The sequence below is a fragment of the Artemia franciscana genome, chromosome 15 (assembly GCF_032884065.1).
Source record: "Artemia franciscana chromosome 15, ASM3288406v1, whole genome shotgun sequence".
Taxonomy (NCBI): Eukaryota; Metazoa; Arthropoda; class Branchiopoda; order Anostraca; family Artemiidae; genus Artemia; species Artemia franciscana.
In genome coordinates, this window is record NC_088877.1 from 35,344,825 (window position 1) to 35,359,754 (window position 14,930).

Genomic DNA, 14,930 nt, shown 5'->3' on the forward strand with positions numbered 1-14,930 from the left:
TTTCTACTGAAAAACCCATATGTTCTATATACCGCATCCTCTGACGCCTAGTGCATCAGAGTGATGCACTAGGTGATGCATCACTAGAGTGAGTGCATCAGAGTGATGTAGCAGGAGGTGATGCCTAGTGCATCATCTCCACGCTGGACTATCCCAGAACAAATTTCCCAGCTATCAAAATCATGCTTACTTATTTCCTACAACTCTCGGTTAAAAGCCAGACTCACATCGTCACAATGAGTACTGAGCCTGAAATACAGACTAGGCTAGCTCAATTACATGACTCTAAGGAGCTAGTAAAAAAAAAAAGAAATTGCAGAAACATCTAGCAGATTTAACACTCCACATTCAGACAGAGAAAAGGGCTAAACAGTCTCTACTGGACATCGAATAAGTTCTAATAGACTAAGAAGAACTCAAGTAATCCGATGTAGCTCAGTCAATTATTGAGAAAACATGGGGAAATTATGAGAAAATATGAGAAATTATATTATGAGAAAATTATTGAGAAGAAATTAACGCAGAAATCATGAGATTTAGCGGGGTTGGCTCCCGATGCTTATTGTACCATTGGTATATATCGAGTTAAACAGCATTCATGTCGATTGTAATTTTCAACAAAGCCTTAATTCCTTGAACAACTCTAAAATAAACTCATTTTATTAATATAATACAAAGTTAATATATCACATAACCGTTTTCTAAAATATACGTATAAACTAAGCAGAGCTATAAATCATAGCAGGTAAATAGCAGACGAAGGTTTTAATATGGTTTTGTTACAATTTCAACCACAGGTGGAACTAAGGAACAGCCCTTCCCCCTTGAAAAAGACTAGGCAAAAAGAGAAAAGCCACATTATTTGAGTTTGGTTTGACGATAACCACCAAGACTAGGTGTAGTTTCCCCTTCCCCAAATATGATCTCGTTTAGTGATCTGTCATTGATTTTTCTTTTTTTATTCATTTACTTACTTATTCATCATTTTTTTTTCTATTCTGCTCACACAACCTAAATTTTATTCTGAATATAAAATACCTAAAACCGTGTATTTTGAAAGAAAAAAACTGCAAAAAAACTGGATTTTGAGAAAAAAAGAACAGAAAAAAAACTGGGAGTAGAGTAGCTCTGGAAAGTTTAGGCATTTCGATATATTTGAATTTCTTCAAGAAAACAGCATAGAACTGATTATTTTTCTTCCAACAATTTTTTTTTAACAAGCATCAGCATTATACAGCATTTTTCATACATTCCCCTCATCACAGACAGAAATCTGACAATAATCGGGATAATCAAATCAATTATAAAACAATAATATTTCAGAAACAAAATGAAGTTACAATACATTCTTCTCGTTAAAAACATAAATCTGACAATGATCAATAAATTACAATTAATTACAAACAAGAAAATCAAAGAAGCAAAATATGACCAATAGAAATAACGATACTTTCAGAAGTAGCAATGTTAAGTTGCGAATTATTTTGAATAATAAAATAAAACACCATAATATCACATTTAAATTAGCCCTATTCCCATTCAATCTTAGCGCCACTCTGTTGACAAATACCTATATTATTTTCTGCCAAAAAAACATATAAAAATATTTCTTCTTGGTTAAAATCTTATTTTTAAAATGTTCATATAGGATTTCACTCTGTTTGAAATTCTAATCCAATGAGAAGTTTATAAAGTTGACAGCAGAGTTTTTTTCGCGAAAAAAAAAAACAGCATAGATACACAACGTTGGTATCAAACGTTAGCAGATACAAACAACGTTGGCATCAGGGCAGCAGTAAGATTGACATAGAATACCAATAATTGTCAACAAAGATGGGTTCAAGCTCCTCAATCATAAAAGCACTTGACGATTCTAGGCTTTCGGAAGAAATCAATAGGTACTTTGTAACCCCCAGGAAAACATTTATCATAGCTCTTACGATGTTGACAGTCACTCAAATATCTCCATCAAAATCGTCTATCAAAAAGTCAACACGTCTATACTGTTGTCTATTCCAGGACTTTCGCATATTTCTCACTGTTAAAACTAGAAAAACACATAACACCAAAAGCCCTATACACAACCCCACAGATAGCGCAACGAGACCACTTCGACTATCCTCTAAACCTTCCGAATCAGTTGCTTCGTACGGTTTACGATGATCATTTCGAGTCGCTGCAAAAGTTTCCACTCCTTTGCGTGGTTTCGACAGTTCCTCTTTAGGGGCCCCCTTTCTAGGGGATGATGATTTTCTACCTTCCTCTGTGGAATTAGCCATCAATGGTACTGGTAAGTCTACCATTTCCTCAGAAATTGGAGCCACGCCTTTGCGCGGAATAACTTCTTTACTTGCTTTTCCTCTCCCAGCTGCTGAAAAATTTATCAAATTGATTATAATAGGCACGGTTGCCAGGTTCTCTTGGATTAAACTAGACCAAATACACAAAATTTTTTTTTCATTTTGCCAAGTTTTGGCAATTTTTACCCCATTGGACAGATTTTTTTCAGGCAAATTTAATTTTTACAAGCCTATTATTTAGAGATCAGCATCACCTGACGTGATTGATCATTATAATATATTTCTGGCTAAAGTATGGATTATAACAAGGATATTTTCTCAGAAATATTAATTGGAAATTGCAGTCCCGGTTTGATCAACTATTCATTGAAAACCCACAGAACATACTATATGCATGGCTAATCCTTCAATTCGTCACATTTTAAAGTTTTACATGAGTGAATAACAATAGTTTCATTTCTCCAAATGTGTAATTTCATCATTTTCCAAAGACTTTCGCAGTATGATTGCGTATTTTTCTTATTTAAATTTGTCATCCTTAAATTTTAAAAATAAATCTGGGAGGAAAATTTCCTCTAAAGAGGGAAATTTTTTCATAACAGATGACTCTCAAATACAGTGCCAATCGTTCAATTCGTCAAATTTGACACATAACTTATGACACAATTAAAACTTCACATAGCAGAATAATAATGATTCAGTTTTCTCAGTAAGTACTAATGTGTGATTTGACCATTTTCTAGAGCTTTAACTTATAGAATTGTCCTTTTCTTATCCTAATTTGCCACCCTTACATTTGAAAATTAAATGTAAACTAATCCAAAGTCGGAAATTTTTCATAATCTATATTTGCAAAAATTATGGCATTTAATTTGATGAATTTGAGAGGTGACTACATTTCAGGTTCAACAAAAAGTAGCAAATAGCTACGAAAAAGTAACCTATTTCGTTCCAGCTGATGCTTTATAGTACCTGAAGCAACAGTAAAGCCACTTTGAATCTACTTTTTGAATAACTTCTACTAAAGATAGTTAAGGAGCATCTTGGGTGAAGTAACTTTGCACCATTATCAACATTACTGTTAATATCAGTTTAAATATATTGAAATTATTATTAGACTAAATTATATTGAAAAAGCAATGAACACAAATGTAAATCGTGAAGATTATACCCTTACAAACCTAATAAGCCATTATTTACTTCCCAACCGTTCGCGGTGGATATCACTTCAAGTAGCATCTGTAGTGAATTTAAAATTAATACAATTTGCAATGTGGAATACAGCCATAAATTTAATAATAATAGTTGGTTTTATTTATGAACAAATGTTCACATTGCAACAATGCCTAGAGTCTATAGCCTGTAAGAAACTAAACACTGTACAACATTAACAAAAGCGATTCAAGTCAAATAAGAAGAAAAGAAGTACAAAAACAAGAAAAGAAAAAAAGAAGTTTGACTTATTCGGCCTCAGACACCAAAACGACACTAAGACCCTAAAATATCTACAAAATAACGCAGTTGATGTTATCATGTAAATTTGTAACTTATAATTAGTAAATTTTAGTTTTTATCATGTTATTTTTTTAGAATTTCTTTGTTTAAACTAAGCACAGAGAACCAGCATGGAACAATGAGCCAAAATATCTGCCAGGTTTTGATTTCCGTCATAATCTAGCCAAATTGATGGCTTGATATTTTTCTTAATCATGTCTAACAAATTTCGATAAAAAAAAGTTCTCGAACAATTTCTCAGCGTTAAAACTCATTTTAGGGAATATTCTGGCAAATGTACGAAGTTAAGAATACCAGAGACACAGGGTTTCCTTGAAAATATGATGAGATTCAAGCAACTGCTTTTAATGATTTAAAATTTCATTTAAAATTTCTAATCATGTTTTGCGTTTTTCAGTCGTCACTGTAGGTTCCAATATTCTAATCTTGCTTCGCAGACTTATCTTCCTATTCTTGCAAACCTTTTTTCAACTGTGAAAAAACACCCTGGGCCTTGGCTATTCCACTTATGATCTCAAACTTTTTGAATAAAATTAATTAGTAATTAAGCTTTAAAATGAGAAGAAATTATCCTGAGTAGGAGGGAAACTGCCCACTCTCTCGCCAGGGGAGCAATTAAAAAGGGACCTCCCCTAAAAAATTCCAAGGTGTCAGTACGCAGTGCCAAAACCTTGGAACTTTAGTTTAATTTATGTTTTTAGTTTAGTTTAGTTTATGTGTCAGCATTTGTCAGCACGATAGACGATTTTGTCAGCAGATCTTTTATATCCCCCTCCCAACACTCAATATACAAGCTGAACCCCTCCCTCTCACTCAAGTTGTACCGCTAAAGTTTTGCTTTTATTTTGTTTAAAAGTGCTTTAAAGCAATACTGTTTTTTTTTTTTTAGCTAAACCAAAAACACGAAAGCGCTATTAATTAAATTAAAATAAATAGCCTAATAATTGACTTTCATTAATTAACCAATTGAAATTAATTAAACAATTTTCAAAAAGAAATTAAAGAATGGAATCAAAAGAAACATAATTAGTAGAATGTTTCTATTGTATTCAGAGCAATTTATTTACGGCAAAAATTTTTATAGAGTATGTCTTGGAACTTAGAAGTATGGTAACCCTAACCTCGTTGCTTCTTGAGCTAAATCGAAATTGAGCTAAACGGGGACTGAATCGCGTGGTGTTGGGTAGAATGAAAGTTAAATTGAAAATTGGGTTAAATTGGGTTGAGTTGAAAGAGGGCGGATTTGCATGCTGGTTGAGAGAAACGAAAGTCGAGATGAGTGGGCTTAAGCTGAATGTGGATTGAAATAGATGGGGTGAGTTAAGCTGGAGTTAAGTCGAATGAGTGTTGAGTTAAACGAGAAATGAGTGAAGGAGTGTGGTATGCCAGGGCAAAGTTTGGTAGATGGAATTCATCTGAAAACAAAGCAACGTTTCGCGAGTGCGCTTAGGTGACACCAGGCTAAATAAGTAGCTGAACTATCAAGTAAAGCCACAAGTGAACCTAATTTCGTATGGAAAGTGCCCAGAACAGATAATTCAAAAGTTTATAATGCTGTAACAATTATAGTGACCAGTGGTATGGTTACTTTAAAAGTGAATTTTCCGAGCCAGACCCATCATTATCAAATCAATATGATTTGCCACTGTGCAAAGCATCTAAGGTGTGGGTCCCCTCTCCTGATTGAGCATCTGACTCTTTCAGATTATACTCTGTTGTGGTATAATTCCTGATCTGTTCATTACTGAAGTAATAACCCCGGTATTAAAAAGGGGAAAGCCCTCGGACCAGTGTTCTCCTTTCAGACCAATTACAGTGTCACCGGTACTGTGAAAAGTTGTTGAGTTACTACTTATTGCCGAGATATCTGATAAGTGTTATATACCGGATAACCTATTCGACTTCAAGAAAGGAGTAGGCCGCGACCATGCTTACCATTTGATTGCTAATTTACTTCTACTTGCAAATGAAAATAATGAGGTATTATATTTTGTAGGGTTAGACGTATCTAGAGCTTTCGACACGGGTATACATCCGCATATCTTTTTGACTGCTTATAAGTGTGGAGTTAATATTTCTGTCATCAAATCGATACAAAATATGTATAAAAAGCTAAATACCAGAATTAAGGTCACCATCTCACCTAGTACAGTGGAACTCACTCCTTCAATTCCAGTAAGAAAAGGGTAGTAGACAGGGCTCTGTTACTTCTCCGCTTTTGTTTAATAATACTGTCATTGTGCCACAACAGAATGTTCTAACCACATGTATATTTAAAGGTATTGATGTTTCACTAACTAACTATGCGGATGACATCCTAGATGTGCAGTGGAGTAAAGAAATGAGAGATATTGGAGGCAGATTATTGGTGAAAGCTCCTCTGAAATTGTCCTTCGTTGAAAATGAGTGTATTCTTACATATAATTGCCCTTACTGGTATTTTTTTTTCTTGCAGCTATTCTTTTTTTTGGTTTGGTTTGTATTTGTCAGAATTTATTTGTTTTGTTCCGTTTTCTTTTTTTATACTCCGTCAGTGTTGTATTTTACATTTATGATAGGCAATAAATTCATGCATCCATAATTTACTTAATAAGCTATATTTTATTCAAATAAATTTGAGGTCACAAGGGGAGAAAAGAAGACACTATCTAAAAAATTAGCCTAACTGGAACTCAAAACTCCACCAACTCAGCTGTATAGGCATATATACTTTCCAGTAGATACTCTACAGCAATATCTTGGGGATATGATCTGCAATCCCTTTATTTGAACTAAAAACAGAAATATGCATAATACTCACACAAAATATCTGGTGGTTCAGATACTATATCAGTTATGTTTTGACTTTCTATGTTTGATGCCTCTAAAATATCTGCTGAACAGCCAATCACCATTATGGCTAGAACTGTCAAGAGGAATGCTCCCATTGTGGTTTGCAGTAAAAGCCACTGAAAGAGTAATTTGACAAATTTAAAAAAAAAACAGAAGTAATTTAATAAAAGTGGTATCACATTAAAAGAAAGTCAACAAATATGGTAAGGATTATGTTTAACATCTTCAGCATACTTTTCTACAAGGTACACAAGGGACAGCCTACCCCTCCCCCTATTCTGTTGCATGAACCCGCCTTATAATTTTTCTTTAAATTACGGTGAAATGTGCAAGCACTTGTGATATTTAAACCCAAGTGCTCCGTTATAAGAATCATGTGCCTATAGTTTTAGGATGCTGTTATTGAAGTGTTAGTCCTATGTTCACAATTAGTGACTTCAAACTCTGAAGTCCATTTTAATCAGCTCTGCAGTAGAAAGAGGATGTCACCAGTAGATATTCAAAAAGTTCTAAGGCTGCCAATACTTTAGCAGCATAACTTGTGTTTTGACGGTTTTGCATTGAGCAAAAAGTATTTTTTATATGTAAAATTTGTAGAACAGTAACAAATGTAACTTACTATAGTTTGCAGTTAGAAATATAAATAGCTTTCTGAATTACAATTAACATTGTAAACTGATTCAGTGCCAAGCCATATAATAGGCCTAAATATCATGTTCCATAATTATATTTATACCCTTTTATCAAAGGTACTCTATAGTGTAGGAAAATTGTGAAAAAAAAGGTCAACCTGAAACAAATTGCTATACAAATGATTCCTGACCAAAAAAATCCACTACCCGACCCAAAAATATGTGCTTATTCCGAATCCGAAAAGTTTACCGCTATTCCTCTTTCACAAATTTGAGTTTTTTGGTGTAAAATTTGAAGTTGAGGAAAAACTGTTGATTGAGTTAAATACCAACAAATGTGGTTAGACATGTCATTTCTATGCTCTTTTTTGCTGATGAACGTTAAGCCAAGCGTTTGAAGCCAAAAAAAATTGTTTCGGGCTAAAAGCTTTGAGAGAGTGAGGTTGGGGGAGATATTCTAGAGAATTGTGAAAAAAATGTGAAAACCTGAAACAAATTGCTATACAAATGAATCTTTCACTACCCAACCCAAAAATATGTGCTGATTCTGAATTCGAAAACTTTACCGCTCTAGCTCTTTCACAAATTCGAGTTTTTTTTAGGTTGAGGCAAAAAATTTAAAATTGAGTAAATACCAGCGAATGTGATTAGATATGTCATTTCTACAATCTTTTGTTTTGCTGATGACCATGAAACTAAATGTTTAAAGTCGAAAGAATTGCTTGGGGTTTAAAGCTTCGCAAAACTATTCAAAAATTTGGTCTTCTTCTTCACTACCATTGTCTTCAAGATTTCCATCACCCACTGTTTCGCAGTTAGAACAGCTCGTTCATTTACAATTGCCACAAGCCTAGGTACAATTTAAGTCATACTTTTTGCAAGAACATCGCAGCAGCAAACACTCGCTCTTGCAATTACAGTGAAGCACTGAGAGAAGGAGCGGTGATGCTGGTGATATATCTGAATGCACAGGTCGTAATTCTCTTTTCCGCACAATCCAGCCAAAGCCGACTGGATGCTCCAAAGTATCCAGTCAACACTCAACATTTTTCCGCGCTTGTACTTGGAAGTATGCTTGAAGCGAATGATACTTGGTAACATAGCTTATTACCTTAAATCGCATTTACCGCAAGATAAGGTGGACTGCATGCTCCTGCAGAACACCTCACTGTTGAATTGATGGGGTGACACAATTAGTGGGTGCGCTGGGGTGTGGCGTCCCACTGGTACTTTAATTCCACGTTACTCAACTCCAAATCGACTGGATTTTTCAAAGAATTAATCGATTCACCAGTGAGAGTCTTATTGGAAAGACTGTGACCAAATGTGAAGAATTACAGGCATCTCCTTCAGCCAATTCACCGCAATGCGCTGGATCTCAGTTAAATTTATACCAGGAAGAATCATGGAACTAAAAAGCATCAAAAGAGGAGTGAGCACATGAAGCATGAAACATTTTCCATCCATTGCGCCACTTACAAGCTGCTGCTTGATATCTTCTACCATCATATAAAGATGCTTTAAAGCTTCAAGCAGAGCGTGTGTGATGTCTAATCCTATATACCCACTAACGACTGGCAAGTCCAAAACAAAAGAATCAAGACGTCCAGTAAGGAAAGGAATAATGCTAACAATCTGGAATGTTTGCCTATTAGGCGTCATTTTGTTGGCAATAATAGCAAATGGTGGTGGCTGTTTTGTAGCAGGTAAATTTGTAATGTAATAAGGCACCTTTGTAGTAGGGAGTCAATAGGTTTGGCGAAAACAGGACTATGACTTGCGACAAAAATGCGACTATGGTTCAGTTCACCTATAGGAAGGCCTTTCAAAATATCAAGAGTTATATCGCCTTTATATTGGATCTGGGAACCACGATCCACTTTAAGCTGTTGATAGGCTCTCTGACCACAGATTAGCCCCATTCTATGGTTTCTATACATAATCTGATCTGCTTTGGACTTTTTGGCAGTGTTATCTAGCAAATTTTGCTTATGAGCTAACAATTCTAGATGCCAGACTATTTTTGTCTTCGAGATTTGAGAACTCCTTAGGTTGATTTGAGTTGGTAAAGTTAGTTCCAAGTGAAGCATTATAAGTGATTGGATTAGCGTTTGTGCAGGTTAAACACTGCGTCCAAAGCTCAGTCTGTTTGTCAAAAATAAGAAACTTATATTATTCATCTAAAAGAGACTGAAGTCTTGTTGTCATATTGGCTCTATGTGTCAATATCGCCAAAGCTTTGGAATCATTAATACTACTAGGTTTGATATTTTATGATCCAGAGCTTCATGATGATGTTCCTTTGTTCTGACGGTTTATCAAGGTGTCAAAATCTACGAAACCTGTCTGACTAGTTTTTAGCAAGAAATTAGACACTTCAATTAGCTATCAAGCAGTGAATATAATTAGGAATTCCGATATTTAAAGGCAATCACGCTGCGATAGAGGTGGGGAGAGAAAGGTAAGCAGAAGGGGGGTGAGTGGGTTGGTAGCAAGAGCCGTGGTACCCGTGGGGTGTGCCCCTTAAATTGCGGGGACAAGGTAACCAACCCTCAACACTTCTCTTACTTTTCTCATAAGGAAACCACCAGTAAAATGGGTGATAACCTAGTGCAGAATGCAGTACTGAATTTTATCTCAAGAGCTATGACAGCAGGTGTGAAAACAAATGTTTTTACTAGGCAAGGACTCGAGTTTTTCAGCCGTGAAGTGATTTTAGAAGCAAAAGAGATTATCTATTGCAAGTCGGAATTAGGGGGAACGTTTAATAAAACACGTAAAGGACGAGGATAACTTGATGGACATTGCAAAGACGTTCGCTCGCTGTGCCAAAGAAAAGCGACAGCTTCCTGAGTTCGTTATTTTTGAGCCCCAAGAAGTTCCGGCCTGCAATGAAGAGATTGCTGCTTGTGTAGTGTCCACTGTCAACGAGATGAATTGCAAGTTCAATGGCCTTCTTGACTGTTTGAACCAGAAAACATTACCATGGCCTGAGGGCAACCCAACAACAAGGGGAAAGTAGTAAGTGAATTGGATTAAATTAATTCTACTTTTTATCATCAGGTGCTGAAGTCACTTCTTGTAAATATACAAATCCCCTTCCATTTACTCCAAGTGAATTCGAATTTTGATCCCATGGATGCAAGAGTACTCATCAATATATTTTGTGCCAAGATTACACACTCACTTCTCTTAGCTAAAAAAAAAAAGCAGTTCCTACTAGAAAGGTTAAAATGAAAACAGAAATTCTCGGAAAATCCAGCCCTAGTTAAGTGTTGCAACGATGCTAAGTTTTGGTTTAGAATCTGGCAAGATTGTGATAGGCCCAAATCCGGTCCTGTTAACTCTGTCTGTTTATGGACGAAACGAATATTTGACAAGCAACTGAAAGCTCATCGTACCAAATTAAAAAAAGAGTACTCCTCCAAAATCGTAAGTGACCCGAAACTAATCTGGAAAGCCCAGTTGAGCAAACCAGTCGCCGGAAAACCCCATGATTCGATTAGCGAAAAAGATTGGGAATTGTACTTTTCCAATGAATTCAGTGCCCTGACCCAAATACGTCTAATCCCTTCGCAAACCAGCTAGAATCAGTATTATCCAGCCAGTGTGTCCCTGATTTTGTTGTTACTTATGGAAGTGTACATGAAGCTATTTTAAAGCTGAAGAAGAAACATTCCTGTGGTGTAGACAAACTGTGTGCGCTAAATCTGCTACACAGTACTACTATGCTTATTGAATATCTGATGCTGCTATTCCAGATTATTTTCACCACTGGTATAGTGCCTGACTCTTTTTGTGTTGGTTTGCTTTTGCCCATCCTTAAAAAAGGGAAACCAACAGACCAATGCTCTTCGTACAGGCCAATTACTGTTGCTCCAGTACTGTGTAAAGTTCTAGAGATCTTAGTCTCAAAAGAAATTCAATATTCGTGCCAAATGCCTGACCACCAGTTTGGTTTCCAACCGGGTCTGGGTTCTGCTCATGCTCTCTTCAGTCTTGCCGCTATTCTAGCAGATTCTCACGAATCTGGTGACCTTATAGTGATTGGTGCTTTTGATGTGAGTAGAGCATTTGATTTGTCAATTCACACTCAGGCCCTTTTAGCCACTTACCAGCAAGGTGTAAACCTCCATGTCACTAGTGTACTGTACAATATGTATTGCCATTTAAAAGCGTGTATAAAAATAGGTAACCATATCACATCAGTGGTTGTTCCAGTAAAGAAAGGTGTATGCCAGGGTTCACTATTATCCCCAAATTTGTACAATAACAGTGTTTTAAATGCTCAGGCATGAGTAAATGTTTCATGTATCTCCAAGAATATAAATGTGTTGCTACTTACATATGTGGACAATCTATTAAATCTAAGTTGGTCTATTAGGGGTCTGCAATCACATTTCTTGATCCTGCATGATGAGAACCAAAAAATTGGCCTGGCTTTCAATACTTCTAAATCTGCAGTTCTTTTTTTCAATGATAGTCCTTCTCAGTCTGAACACCTCCTGCTGGGTAGCAAGTTAATTACCGTTTCATCTCACATCATGTATCTGGGTTTACCCATAGACTGTAACATTAATGAAACTTGTCTACTGCTTGTCAAACACGTCAAGAAAAAACTCAACACCTTGTATGGGTCTATCATTGCCAACAGACTCCTCTTATGCTGAAAGTATCTCGCAAATATGTATAACACTGTCACACTGCCGCATATTCTATATATCACGCCATTTTGGAATTTATTAACTGACACCCAAAACGCAAGCTCTGGTCTATGAATCATGTTTTGGGGTTGCTTCTGTTTTAATCACCTATTCCCTGAATTTGAATATAACCTATAGCTTAATTTTGCCTCATTAATAGCAAAGAGGAGGAGGGGCTGCAATCTGTAATGGTAAGAAGATTATATTTAGGAAAAGTTTTGAATGGCAAGTTCAAATCTTCTACATTTTTTTTAATTCTTTTGTTTTTATCCCAGGATTAGCCTTCATACAGGGTTAATAATTGCTCAAGCATTAAAAGTTGTGGAAGTAGCCATTACTACTTAAACATATTTCCAATGCCCAAATTTGAAAAAAATGTCTATTTGGTAAAATTTTATTCACTTACTTAACAGCTTTCCTAGACCATAAAAACATCCTAAACTGCAGTTGAGCCACTTAGTCAAGCATGAGCGCTGGCCAAAAATATTGCAGGGGGGGCACCAGAATTGCAATGGAAGGGAAAGAGGAGGAGGAGACTACATTTGAAGATGAAAGGTTATATGCAAAATATAATTCTCAAGGAAAAAAGAAAAGTAATTAATTTTTACATACCAAATGGAACAAAATTCAAAAGATTTTTAAATGGTGAAGATTCCTGGAAAAAGACCCATTTCTTTAATCTATCACACATTCAATTATTATGTATTTGAGATTAATATATTATGTCTAAAACCTAGAGTAAAAGAAAATCAGACTCAAACTAAATTGCAAAAAAATCCAAGAAAAAGGTATCATCTTAAAGGGTCCATTTAATTTCTGAGTAAAAGGATGGTTATATTTTGAAAGAGCTAAAAAGGCCTCAAGTTGTATGTTCATCTAACTTATAGCTTAATAATGAAAATATATCTAAATGTATCATAAAATCTCCTCCAGACCTCATTTCTACATAGATGCCACAATTTGCTTTTACAATGGTCATATAAAATGTCCCTTTTCAATTTAAAATAATTTTTGGCTTTGGCCAGATTTGCCTGTCACTCAATTAGACTATTTGTCTTGGCTTTTTCTCCAATTAGCCATGGCTTGATGCCCACAACTACTCAATTTTCATTCAAAATCAACATATATTTAATTTTACTCTCTTATATTTTCAGATCTTTAAAAATTAAACAGAATAGCAAAAGAAAACAAAATTAAAACCCATGGTACAGCTGTCCAAAATAATCCTTTTTGGCATTGATGCACATAATTACACTGGATGTAAACTTGTTCAAATGAAATTCTTTACCACAGGCAACAAGAAAATCTTTAATGAAATGGTACAATCTTATTATGATTGTACAAGCACAGGAAGAAAGGTCAGTAATTCAACAATCTATGTCTGGTTTTGGATGTGTAGTAAATAATTGAGACAAAACTTTAGAAAGTAGTGAAAAATTATGTCAAGTTAAATGAAAGTGATTGTTACTAGGGGGTGAGAAGTCACTAATGATCAATCACTAGAGGCAGCAAAAATGAACAAAAGAGGATTTTTGGGGATCTGATTATTTTTTTGAGAAGATAGAAGTTTTTGGGAAAATCCCCAAAAACTTGGGGATAGTGCAAGCACTGGTATTTTCAGCCAACAAATTTTTACTGTAACTGAAAATTAAGGTAAAATGTTGTATTGTCAAAATTTCAATATGCATAGACCTGTCATGTAGGCAAATTTCAGGGCTCTAGAGGGAGAAGGAGCTGAGTGGGTACTCTAAAATACCCTCCCAGTATATACTTTAGCCTGTAGACCCATCCCTGAAAGTTTCATTTTCCTAACCTAACCCCTTTCTGAGATAGCAAGAAATCCAAAAAAGAATGGAATTCTTATGTTATTATGTTCAGTAAGCAGCAATGAGTCACCTTTCCCTATTTTTCCTAAAGTTATGGATTTTATATCAATTTTCATCTGCTATTAACTTAGGCTTTGTACATAGCCTAGGGCTACATGAGACCTCTTGGTGAGGGTTGGGCTGGAGTTTAATTGTCAAAATGTGAATAAAAACAAAACGAACATAAAATAAGTAACAAAAAAGTGTACCTTTTTTGCCCTAACATGTTTCTTTCTTAAGAGCTGCTATTCCACACCTTCATCCCCAACTCTTGTATTATGATAGTAGCCCATTTCCTTCTAGGCTACATTTGTTTTATCATAGAAGGCCTATCTCCTTCAAAAGAGCAGGTATATTGTGCTGACAACAAAGATGATTCTAGGAATCATTAAGGCTCTAGAGCAGTCACTCCCTTCTTAAGATCAAGTTCACTAAGTAGCATAGCCAATAGACCAACAAGGCTACAAATTTTTTGAGCTTATGAAAACTAATTAACCTGGGTAGATGACAGGGGTACAACATAAGAATATAGTAGAATTCATGATAATGAGTTTTTTCCTAATTCGAAAAAAACGTATTACCCCTAAACTGACCTATAGTTCAGACAAAACTTACAACAACAGTTGAATAAATTATAATACAAGGTAAGCGTATAGTGTTTTGCATGTTCACGTTTCTATATGAATAAAATGGATGAAGCCCTAAATATATTAGATGTCAGTGTAAATTGAAGCTATGTATGAATTTTAGAAGGAACAGCTCGGGAGGTCTAAGTGTAAGATGCGCTTCAGATCTCTTACGTGTTTTAACCCCAAAAGTGGCAAATTTTTCACAATTGACGTACAATTTGTGTCAACAAATTTTTTTAATAAAATTTATACGAAGAAAATCGATAACCTTTGTTTGGACCACTTTGCCATAGTTTCTTCATTAAACGAACCAGCAAAAATTCTGCCACATATCCCAAAATATATTAACACTAAAGCAAGTTGGACTATGTTCAAAAACAACCTTAATGATGAAATTTTAAGTCTCACTCAGGAATCATATATTTCACTTCTAGCAGCTGACACACATGGTGAA

At 35.3% G+C, this 14,930-nt stretch overlaps 1 protein-coding gene across 4 annotated transcripts; it reads right to left on the reverse strand.

Annotated features, from left to right (window-relative positions):
* Positions 1 to 642: 642 nt before the first annotated feature.
* On the reverse strand, positions 643 to 14,516 carry LOC136036406 (uncharacterized). 4 transcript variants are annotated; one of them, XM_065718618.1, is made up of 3 exons: positions 14,463 to 14,516; positions 6,616 to 6,763; positions 643 to 2,368 (listed from the first exon to the last, which is right to left on the reverse strand). In XM_065718618.1, the coding sequence occupies exons 1-3, from the start codon at positions 14,511 to 14,513 to the stop codon at positions 1,956 to 1,958; spliced, it is 612 nt and encodes a 203-aa protein (XP_065574690.1). In that variant the 5' UTR covers positions 14,514 to 14,516; the 3' UTR covers positions 643 to 1,955. The 4 variants fall into 4 exon arrangements, with proteins under 4 accessions (XP_065574690.1, XP_065574689.1, XP_065574692.1 ...); XM_065718617.1 differs by having other exon boundaries at positions 643 to 2,371; XM_065718620.1 differs by having other exon boundaries at positions 14,441 to 14,511.
* Between the last annotated feature and the right edge of the window lie 414 nt (positions 14,517 to 14,930).

Bases quoted from the DNA above. Each gene is read 5' to 3' on its own strand.
- LOC136036406 (XM_065718617.1), bottom strand. From the start codon at position 14,513: ATGCAAAACACTATACGCTTACCTTGTATTATAATTTATTCAACTGTT. The intron at 6,764-14,462 runs GTAAGTTTTGTC...TTACTCTTTCAG, and splicing joins TAATTTATTCAACTGTTGTT to TGGCTTTTACTGCAAACCAC. The intron at 2,372-6,615 runs GTGAGTATTATG...TAAATTTTTCAG, and splicing joins TGAACCACCAGATATTTTGT to CAGCTGGGAGAGGAAAAGCA.